General features: G+C 42.6%; 1 protein-coding gene across 1 annotated transcript in view; it reads right to left on the bottom strand.

The window, feature by feature from the left end:
• Window positions 1–11,580, bottom strand: part of LOC115458875 (N-acylethanolamine-hydrolyzing acid amidase-like) — a 181,107-nt gene extending 169,527 nt beyond the window's left edge. Inside the window, 1 exon segment of the mRNA XM_030188713.1 lies at window positions 11,305–11,580. Within this exon segment, the coding sequence (XP_030044573.1) occupies window positions 11,305–11,489 (185 nt within the window). The 5' untranslated portion in view covers window positions 11,490–11,580.
• Between the last annotated feature and the right edge of the window lie 596 nt (window positions 11,581–12,176).

Genomic DNA, 12,176 nt, shown 5'->3' with positions numbered 1-12,176 from the left:
AGGTTATATATAGTAAGTGACACAACTGACTCCTGCACTATTCTCATGTTCATGGCTATCATTTCTTTGTTAATATAACCTGCGGCAAAAGCATTGAGCTTTCCGCCAATTAGTAATTTATGTTTTAGGTTCCGCCAATGGGACGCTCTTGAAGACGCGTGAGTATAAGTGTTTTTGTTATACGCATGATGCATGTTCTTTTGTTTAGATAATTTTCCCGTGCATGGTTTTGTTTAGTTGCCCCTGTTATAGACCTCAGCATTTTGATTTGAACCATCTCACTTGTAGATATTGCATTATATTGAATACACTCTTCTATGAGTTCCTATGTGAATTGTCTTCCCCCTATTTCTGATCCCACTATGCCCACTTCCTCGTCCCCTACTCCCTTGGAAAGAGTCCTTAATTTCTTTCCCGCTGATAGAAAAGAACTTACCCGGTTATGTCAAACCTGGCATACCGCTTGGTCCGCTAAGGATCAAGGACTGGAATGGCCATCAAGGGGCTCATTTGATCAGGGCAAACTCCAAGCCTTGGTCTGCTACAATGAGTCCAACAAAACGGGAAAATCTAGGGATAAACATTTAGCTGCCATTAACAAATTCATACTTATTGCACGAAACCAGCACGATAGAGCTCTGGGTAAGTCAGATACCGATCAAGCCCCCTATCAAGATCCTGTAGCACCTACAGCTCCACCACCTTATGATGCTGCTACTGCTGCAAGTACTACCAAGTTGTTACCATGTGCAGTGGGATATACCCCAATACCCCCAGGATATTGTGATAAACCTGACACAAATCCTCAGCTACAGATTTCTCAGGGATCTCAGACAGTGACACCCCCGCTGCCTGCAGTATCTCCTGCCCCTATGATATTTGACCCACCTACTACCGTGCACATCGCCGGTGTTGTTGATCTATCTCTTCCCTCATCACAAAAAAACTCAATTCCAATATCTCAGGGGTCAGTACAAACTCAGACGCCTTTAACCCCTTCAACAATCCCAGTGGCCCAACCAGTAGCCCTGATTTCGGCCCAATTACCCACTGTTACCTCTGCTCCAACGATGCAAGCAACAACCCAGACGCTAACCCCACCACCGCCTCATGTATATCGTACTCTTGGAGGCTATGAGATGGAGATACCCCCTCCCATTATTGAGCAATATCCTTGTGTCCCGAACCCATCAGTTCCGGCCACCGTCCAGTACCCTGCTATCAGTCAAATTGACGTAGCTGCCCAGACCTCCACCTACCCTAGCCTAGGATCCGGGTTGACTTCACACATGACCACCCAAACGACTACCTACCCACATATGGGACACACAACTCAGACATCACCTCCACCACTACCTTTGGACTCTTCTGTCCAAACTGGTCCCTTGCCAGCTGAATCCCTACAGTCTATCCTGTCTCAATTACGACAGATGGGTTTCATTCCATGTAGTCCTGCTACACAGACACGGGCTATTTGTCAGGAACTCTATGATCGGGGTTTCATTAAACCACCCCCTGCTCCAGTGAACCCTTCAATGCCCATTCTAGAACCTCAGTGTTCTATTCCTCCTAGATGGGACACGTTAGGTGCACGGCCAATGCGTCCCTTGGTACTCCCAGCCAAACCAGCTAATAAGGAGCGACCGAAGGTTAGACTCTCCCCATTAGACGAAGCATGGGAAGTTTTAAAACAACAACTCCCCACAAAATCGGACATAGAGGATATTCGAAACGAGCCTCCTCCGATGTTCCATTTCTCCTCTTTTTCAGATAGTGAAGTAATCCCTTCCCTTGCAGACGATTCACCTCGTTTCACGTTACCTAATACCCCAGTCCCCTCGGAAGAACAATACGATCACACATTGGCTAGTATGGGAGATGGCCTCGCGTTTGTTTCAGAAGGACTTCGTTCCTTACACAAGTCCCTGACAACGCAACCGCACCCTGATACCCCGGACACCGTGGTATCTGTTGCACCAAAATCTGAGTTTCCTCAACAACATGATGTTATTTCTCATCATACTAGACAGCGCCATCCTCACAGTTATCTTACTGATGAAGGATCTAGCCGCTGCCTTGCGGTTATTGACAATTCCCCACACCCTACAAGTTTGAATATCAGTACAGACCCTATCTTATCTAGTCCGCCTAGCACACCTGCCCAATATGTGGCTTTGCATGAGAATTCATGGCATTACGTTCACCCATGGGTTGATAATCTCACAGGATGGTCTGAGGCGCTCCAGCCCCAGTCCGCTCTCTTCCCACGTGAAGGATCCTTACGTTCTGACAAGCTTTCACTCGTAAGAGATCTAATTTATGACCACCCCGACCCCCATTGGGATCAGAAAACAACCCTCTATCTAATCCAAGGTCTTCAGGTTTGGAAAAAGTATGAGAATCAGTTTCCCCCAACCACCTCGATTGATCTCCTTAAATCAGTGAAACTTTTTCCCCTGCTGAATAAAATGTCAGGTGGTGTCCCTCATACGGAATACACCCCACTTTCAGCTGTTGAATTGAATAGCCTCATACTACAGCTCCCGGATATTGCACAGGGAGGTAACCGCTGGTTAAAGAAATTACAGGACATAACCCTGGGGACTACTCTATCAGTAGGTGATATGAAAGCGCTCCTGGGCAGAACCCCACACGCTAGTATCACTGACATATTCACTCAATCGGGCTATGCAAAATTTGCCACCGATACTCAGTATGATGGCAACCCTTTGACAGAAATTCAGACCAAAGTATTCCAGGAAATCCGGACCATGTATCCGACCCTTAAAGACTTTTCGGTTATCACTTCCCAAAGATGGGAAATGGATTCAGAGCCTATTGAGGCCTATTTACTCAGACTCCAAGACCTCTATAAGGAAGAAACAGAGGAAAAATTTGACTCTGATAATGCCCTCCCAGTATTCTACCATTTACTGAAGGGAACCTTACCTTCAGAAATTAAACTTAAGTTAGAGAACACCGTGGGTCTCCAATTAGAAAAATGGCCTAAAATTCGTGAACACATCCTTCATCATTGCAGACGACTTATTAAAAGCAAGCAAAATGAAGCCCAACATCGTAAGACAGTACACACTAACTTGGAGGTGCTACAGACTGAAGATCTCAAAGAGAAAAGAGCCTCTAAGAGCTCTGACACCAATACCAATACTCCTAACACTTCCCCCCTGTTATTGTTATGTATGCTGATCAACGCTATGACAATAACACCCGAAATCAGGGCCCACGGCCCTACCGCCCAGACCGTAGAATTGATTACCCTGAAGAAAGAGGTCGTCGCTCTCAACCCCAGCGAGGTCCCCCAAGGGGCCCTCTTGGAGATACTAGGCGACAACGAGACTATCGTTCCTGGCCTAGCCCTGATCGCTATCCTGATGTGCTCTGTTATCGCTGCCAACAATACGGTCATTATGCTGCTGAATGTCTTCAGACACAGCCATATAGATTTAGAAAATCGCAGATCCGTCAAAATCCCCCTGAACGGCAGTCATTCCCTTTATGGAACCCGGATCAACACCGTCCGCAGTGACCACAGATTTAGGGATCAATATTACCCACCCCATAATGACTAGGCGTAATCCGAACACGATTTGATTTTGTTGCTCTCAGTTACTCAAAACTACTCGGCTCCTCATTTAGTATCCGGTAACCATTTCTCTGTATATGTGTTGGTTTGATGTTTCTGTTTCCATTACAGGTAACATGTCTTTATTTTATATTCCTCTAGGTTTAATAGCAAGTGTATATTTATGGTACCATACAAATGACCTAACTAAGTCAGCAAGTTATTTATTTATTTATTTGCTTTTATGCATACCTTCCCTGGGGAGTTCTTATCAACTGCAGGGATGAGCGATCCCCGAAGGATGTTCATTTTATATATATACCTGTACTGACTTATTTATGCCATTTTACTTTATACGGGATCCCTTTTAAATAAAAGCTGTGTATTGCTCATTGTTAAAATGTTTTCTGCTTTAACTGTTACGCTGTTTACATTCACTTCTTTAGTTTTTTCATGAATATAAAGCCTTCATTTTTGAAATCTCTCTATGGTATGTGTGATATCTGAAAGCTTTTCATTATTTCCTTGTCTAAGAAAGAAGCAATATTTAATAACCATTATCCGTTTTATGGAATAAATGCGAGAAATATTCCCTTGAACTGGCCATTTGGGGGAACATTTTGCGCTGATCATAGATTTTGTAGTATTCTTGAATTGAGAATTGGTGAAGCTTTCAGTCATAAATAAGGAAAATTATGCATTCAACTTTCTGATTCCTTTCTATTTAAAACAGTATGCTTTGTGTATTTAACTAACACCTTGCTTCAACTAACTCTTGCCACGTGGTGATTTTGTCTTGAAGCGATATGCTTCTTCCTACTTCTTTGTCTGATTGAAAAAGGGTTACTTAAACTCTATGTGAAGGTCAATAACTTTTGAATGTTTTTTTCATTTGTCTTTTTCAAGGAACCTTTTTCTTGCATTGCCATCTGAATATGCCTTGTTACAATTCAGATATATCATATTTTGTTTTATTTTTATTTTTCTTTTAAGCCTATTTTTATCTTACACCCTTCAGGGTGCTTTTTTTTAAATATTTTAATCTTTTTTTAATTTTTTTTTAATTTTTTTTTAATTTTTTCATTCTCGATGCTTTGTTTCTTACCATGCCTCCTTCCTGGCCCCCATTTATACCCACGACCCGCCTCCTAACCCCTTGTCTAATTCTTGTATTTACGCAATAGTTCTTCATGACTCCCGCTACCATTATGATTACTTCCAATAAATTAAGCACATAAATTGCACTGTTTAAGTTTTGCCTTTCCCCAGATGGATACAGGAATTCCGTTGACGTCCCTCACCGAGGAGACGACTGCTAGCAAACAAGAGCTACCCGATAATATATCTGATCTGAAGGCTATATTGCAGCAAAGAATCGCTAGCATAAAGGACAGATGCACAGACCCCAACATTACCCGGTGTGAGATACGAGACATTATTGAGTGTGAGTTTCAACAGATACATCGATTGGTCCATGAGCGAAAGAGATAGGCTCTCCACTTACTGGAGTTACACAAAGCTTTGGCCTCTACCCTTCTAACTCGTAAGTCCTGCTGGCCTCCTGCAGCTGAGGGCTCAACCCTTGGTGAATGTTAGTCATCGCAGGTGAAGATTCCATATCTATTGGCGATAGATGGCAACACATTGCCCTCCATACATCAATAACTTGAACATTTACCATCATCTCTAAATTTTTATTGTTAGTTTTTGTACTTTTTTTGTTCCATATACTTAACCATTGTTATTTTGATCATGTGTTCGTTAAAATTACCAATCTGTCTCGCACGTTATGCAAGCCAGAAGTGGGGATATATTATGCACATCCCAATTTCTAGTATTAAGAGGGTTGCAATTGACCCCTACCAAACAGGAGATATAATTTTATATATACTATTGCTATTTATGAAAATTGGCTTTTCATTATTTAACCCTTATGGTTTCCCTTTTGTTTTTGCACTTAATTAGCACTGATTTCTCCATGTTTACATTGTCTTTCATTTCTCTTGACATTTATATATTATTTTTGCTTATTCAATTCACACTGATTATGCCCACCAAGATATAGCAATGTATCATTCAGGCATACAGTTATTTTGCTTATTCCTTTGCCAGCCTCTGACTCTTGATGGACTTGATGGTATATGCCTAGAATAAAGACATGGAAAGATCCCATTTTATACACCACAAGTACGTCTTCAAGATCTATCCAAATGATGTTAGATCCCCCAAGGTTGTGGCAATAATCTTTACACCTTGCAAACTATTGGACCATAAGTTTTGGGTCCATGTGAAAGATATACGCAGAACCAGCCTAACCATCTCAAGACCAGTCACTTCCTTCAGCAAGCCAGCCTGAAAATCCAGCCCTGTTAGATCTTCCAGATTCTTCAGCGCTTCCACCGCCTCAACCATGATCGATGAAAGAGAGTTCAGAACTGATACTTCATTTGAGATTAACTGTTGCTGTTTATGGACATTATAGATTCATATTTTGTTTTATTTTCCAGTTTAGCAGCAATCCTGTCTATATATATTGAAAAGGTTTTATTTTTATTTTCCTATTATTTCCTTTATTGTTCTAATTGTTTTTCTAAGAGTTTCCCCGTTATTTCTGTTTATGTAATGCAGGTGTAAACCCTGCTTGTATCAACCTGTTATGCAATTGTTTAACTTTGGTATAGGCTTACTTAAGCTGCATGTCTTTCTGTAGGTTTGACTAAGCTCCAAGTGGGGTAACGGATATATAAAATGCTTCCCATACTTCCAGGTCATTATGCATATGTCAATATCCATGCATGACCTTTGTTAATATAAATTTTCCTAGGATTGACCCTTTTTGCTGTATAAGACAACCTCATACCTGTTTGAGGATTCTGAATATCTACAACCTTAAACAGCCTGCAATCTGAATACTAACCATATATTTGTTGAGCCACCATAACAATGCTTAATCAAAACCACTATTCCTTCTCAAGACCACTGAGAAAGATACATTAGATTATCTCCCCATGCACTATGCTACAGATGCAATAGAAGTCATAGCAAGACCTGAAAGTATTTATTAGTATGATCCACCTGAAATTGCTATTACCCACATACCTATACTTCATGAGATTTTGCAGATGAACTCATGGATTTGTCCCATTCATAAAACCTCTCTCACTACAGGTTTGAATTAGCCTCAAGAGGGGTAACATCAAGATTAAGGCCCAAGGGATTGGGTAATATAAAGGGAATTCCATATGCCCAAAAATATACCACCTAAGAATGAAGTTTCCTATCTTGCACCATACCTTCTAGCAATTTGTAAGACCAAAACTCCTCCTCTCGTTTGATAGCTTGCCACCTTCTGGAATGGATGATGACGAGCTTGACGAGCTTTGTGTCACCCCTCTCCAGAGGGGGTGACAAGTGGGGAATGTATAATTATACTACAGCAAGAGGCCCTCACTGGATGCCCACCGAAAGGGTGGAAGGCCAGATTTTAGGACTCAGGCTGTAAAAATACCAGCTAGGTTTAAAAATCTATGACTGGCTGAGCATGGACTTGCTTTTCCTGCAAGTTAATATGTGTTCTACCCTAAGATCTATCCACTGGAATAGTGGCAGGCCAAACTACATAGCTTTGTACAGCTGAAAAGCACTGCCTAGGCCTGATAACCTACTAATGGCCTTATAGAACAAAATCAGGTACAAATTGAATGTAGCACTTATTAAAATGGAGTTTGTCTTTCTATAAGATGAAACTTAGATCATAAGATAATAGAAAAAGGGGAAGTGAAACTGATATGCTAAGAATAAGATGTTCTGGCAGAAGAGAAAAACATGTTGACAAAAGAGGAAATTGCGAAATAACTTGCAATAGCTGGAACGGAAAGAGTTGGGTACAGAACAACAGATGGCAGGACACGACAGTTTAACCACAGAAATTGAGAAATAGTTGAAAAAAAACAGGTCCCAAAATAGGTCCAGCCATAGACTTCTATTGAGAGAAGAGAGTATAAAAGAAGGGTGATTTGGGCTTAATTTCGGAGTCGTCCCCAACACTTCTCAGACGGCAGAGCGCTGTGCCATTGAACCCAGAATCTGTCCGATGTCTGTACTACTTTGAAACTTTGGTAAGAATAAATGCCTTCTATCTGAAACCTATCTCTGTCTTCATTTTCAAGTATTCCTTACCTGTCACTTATTTTACAAACTAAACTAAACCCACACCAGACACTCATTTTGTGCACAAAATACTGATAGATTCAAATAGACTATATGTGGGAACATAAATGGCCCAGAATACACCTAGATCCAGAAAGGCAGAAAGCAGAGGTCATGGGGATCAGTTTTGAATTACGCCTTCTGATGCCTCCCCAGAACCAACCACCCTGGGATTGGAGGGAAACTATAAAGAATCTTCTGGATGAACTTAAGATGTTCCCCTCCCCATTTGGAAAAGTCCAGAAGGGGTCTAAAAGAGGTCAATTTAAAACACCACCTATCCCCCCTTCAGTCCATTCAAAACTCTGCTGCACGTCTTATCTTCCGCCTGAACCGGTACACTCATATCACCCCTCTCCTCAAGTCACTTCACTGGCTTCCGGTCAGGTACCGCATACAGTTTAAGCTTCTCCTTTTAACCTACAAATGCACTCGATCTACAGCCCCTCCCTACCTCTTTACCCTCATCTCCCCTTACATTCTTACCCGTAACCTCCGTTCTCAAGACAAATCCCTCCTGTCAGTACCCTTCTCCACCACCGCCAACTCCAGGCTCTGGCCTGTCTGCCTCGCCTCACCCCATGCCTGGAATAATCTCCCTGAGCCCATACGCCAGGCCCCCTCCCTGCCCATCTTCAAAGCCTTGCTCAAAACCCACCTCTTCAATGTCGCCTTCGGCACCTAACCATCATACCTCTATTCAGGAAACTTGGACTGCCCCTACTTGACATTTCGCCCTTTAGATTGTAAGCTCCTTGGAGCAGGGACTGTCCTTTATGTCAATTTATGTTAATCTGTACAGCGCTGCGTAACCCTAGTAGCGCTCTAGAAATGTTAAGTAGAAGTAGTAGTAGTAGTATATCTGTAAAATTTTCTGGAAGGGCTGCTCACACCTAAATCCAGCTGTATTCATTGTATGAGGGGCAGCGTATATCTAGACTGAGCTCTGTTTCTCATCAGAAGGGCCAAAGAGACCAGGATCCTGGTGTATTTGGGATCAAAAGCATAGCACACATCAAGATCCTGGTGTATTTTTGATTGGAAGGCCCACATACTGCCGGATCCTGGTGTATTTTGCAATGTCAGGGGCCACAAGTACCAGGATCCTTGCTTATTTCGCGCAGGAGGGCGAAAAAGACCAGGATCTTGGTGTATTTGGGTTCAGATGGACAGCATACCTCTAGATCCTGGTGTATTTTTGATTGGAAAGCCCGCATACTGCAGGATCCTGGTCTGTTTGCAATGTCAGGGGCCACAAGCACCAGGATCCTTGTTTATTTCGCGCAGGAGGGTGAAAAAGACCAGGATCTGGGTGTATTTGGGTTCAGATGGACAGCATACCTCTAGATCCTGGTGTATTTTTAATCTGCACGGCCGCACACGGCCAGATCCTGGTGTATTTTGCAATGTCAGGGGCCACAAGCACCAGGATCCTTGTTTATTTCGCGCAGGAGGGTGAAAAAGACCAGGATCTGGGTGTATTTGGGTTCAGATGGACAGCATACCTCTAGATCCTGGTGTATTTTTGATCTGCAGGGCCGCATACTGCAGGATCCTGGTCTGTTTGCAATGTCAGGGCCACAAGCACCAGGATCCTTGTTTATTTCGCGCAGGAGGGTGAAAAAGACCAGGATCTGGGTGTATTTGGGTTCAGATGGACAGCATACCTCTAGATCCTGGTGTATTTTTGATCTGCAGGGCCGCATACTGCAGGATCCTGGTCTGTTTGCAATGTCAGGGGCCACAAGCACCAGGATCCTTGTTTATTTTGCGCAGGAGGGCGAAATACACCATGATCTTGGTGTACTTGGGTTCAGAGGGCCGGCATGCATCAAGATCCTGGTGTATTTTTGATTGGAAAGCCCGCATACTGCCGCATCCTGGTCATCTTGGATAGGAAGGCACAAATAACTGCAAATCTAATTTGCTATAGTTTTTGACAAACAGAGATGGCTGCTGTTGGGGGACTGGCTTCAATTTTATAGTCATACTGTCTCCTGTGGACCAGATATACTTATCCCATGTCCCCTCATGTAACCTCAAGGAGATAACAGTTTTTAATTTTGGCACAGTATAAGACATCACAAGAAGAAAATATAAGAAAAGCACTGGACTGCATTTAGGGCTATTTGCCCATTTAGTTATGTTTAAATGAAAGAGATCTGCATGAAACAAAAAATTTATTTTTATTTGGAGTTATAAAACCACTTGCTCCTGAAACATGTTCCAAAACATAATAATCCATTTGTGTATGTAAAAGGCAAACTTCTACAAAACAGATGAAACTCAATAAAAGGAGAGTTTAATTCTACTTCAATTTAATGTCTATATATTCCATCGTCTTTATAAACACCAGGCTTTACAAGGCAGATTACAGCCAGTTAAGATGAACCGATCAGGAAAAAGAATATTCTCACTGAAATCTGCCATCTGTATGATATAGAACAATGAATAAAAATTAGCACAACCTACGTCCAAGGAAGACTGTGCTCTTGCAGTCCCAGATGGTACTGCTTTGAGTTGCTGTTTTGGAAAGGTCTGTATGTTAACAGGTCAGCTTTCACCTTCTTCCACTAAGCAGGGTTCCGAAGAAAAGGCAGCCGGCTCCAAAAAAAACTAGATTTTCTTCGCTCCCTGTCGCTCCCATTTATTATTTCCGCTTCGCAGCGATGCGACTGGTGATCGCTGCGGCCGTCAAAACAAACAACCGCTTAAGGTAGTACTTAGATCCGGAGTATCCCGCAGATCTGGCTTTTACACCGTCCCAAAAAGTCACTTAACAACCCCCCATTGCCCCATGTAAGCCGCCGCATTGAGCCTGCCATGAGTGGGAAAGCGCAATGCTGGTTGCGCGGTCGGATTAGTCCTTTTAAACCTCCTTGTCCTGCTAGGATGGTCGTCTCACTTCTAAGCTACAGAAATCCACCCCATCTTTTCGACCGAGCTTTGGGTTCTCGTTTCGGGATGGACTAGGAGAAACTAAGGGAGGCCGCTGCACCCTGCCAATCACGGGGCCTGGAGAAGTAGTAAAAGTGAAATTGAGCGGGGAAAAGCAAGACAACCTGCAACGCAACAGAGTCGGATGATACAAGCAGTGATCCTAATGGCCAAAAGGTAAAAAAAAAAAAAACCGGATACAGCGGGATCCTCCCGGATTCGATTTAAAAACCTTTAAAAGTTAATTTTTTTTTCTTTGCCCAGACGTTTACATGTGGACATTTTACATATATCTTCCAAAATAAATGTTTTTAGAAGAAGACAGCTGATGTAGTTAAAGCTGAGGATTATTCTCCCGGGATCCTCCTATTTCCTTACCAATCTTGTAGCCATAGCGCTGCTGTGCTGCATAATAAATAACGTTCTAATTTACTGCATTTGTTTATACGTTTTCTGATCAAAATTCCCTTGCAAGGTCCATAGGTATAAATTAATATTCCTGTCTTGTCTTTCTCACAGGAAACAACGCTTCCCTCCTTATCTCCCCCTCCTCCTCCCCGGTCACCGTCACCTACCTGATGATCACTTTCAGGCACTCCCGCATGGAATCGGGATCGAAGAGGCTGAGCGCAGGTACCCAGCGATACTGGGGATCAGTGTCCAGGTTCACTCGCACCAGTGGAGGAGCCAAGTCCCGCGCACAGCAGCAGCCCAGGAAGTAGAGGAAGAGTGGCAGCAAAATCCTCGAGTGGGGTCCCATCCCGACCTGCTGCAACACACATCTATGTGAGTGAGTGAGTGCGTGTGTGTATATCTGCACCCGTGTATCATGTGAGGCAGTTTTGATGCAGTCTCGGTCCTGGGACAAAATATCAATTCAAGGGGAGGGAGGAGCCCCGCTCTCTATCAGGAAGTACTTGCATTGTACTTTTTTTTTAGCAGTTAAATTTGATAACTTAAGAATGGTGATTGTTAAGCACATAAGATATGCCAGGCTGGTTCAGCTCAAAGCGGCACTGCACTGACTGAGCACAGCATCTCTACCTTATGACTAATAGTGATTTATGGGCTTTTTCTTCAACTTAATTTAGAAAACTGAAAAAACCAAAAAGGACAAAAAAAATCCCAAACTAGTAGAGAAATAAAAAAAATAGTGATGTGGGTTGATCTATGACGATTTGCGCCTCAACCATTTCCCTTGGTGGATACTAAAAATTGAACACTGGCTTCGTATGGTGAGAGCAGCAGGATTATCTGATGATCCCCGAAGTTAAAAAATCTGTTTGAAAGTGGTGGTTATATTGACAGAGTATTGCTCACTATAGAGAGTTATGCGTTTGAAGTGAGTTAAAAATAATGAATAACATATGTATGAGACATTTAGATGTTTGGGACAGGGTATAGATGATAATGTTCCGCAATCTAATTCAATCAATGGTATTAAGCC

This window comes from Microcaecilia unicolor, unplaced genomic scaffold, assembly GCF_901765095.1.
Source record: "Microcaecilia unicolor unplaced genomic scaffold, aMicUni1.1, whole genome shotgun sequence".
Lineage (NCBI taxonomy): Eukaryota > Metazoa > Chordata > Amphibia > Gymnophiona > Siphonopidae > Microcaecilia > Microcaecilia unicolor.
Note: the sequence above shows the minus strand (reverse complement) of the source record. Positions and strands in the feature narration are given on the sequence as shown.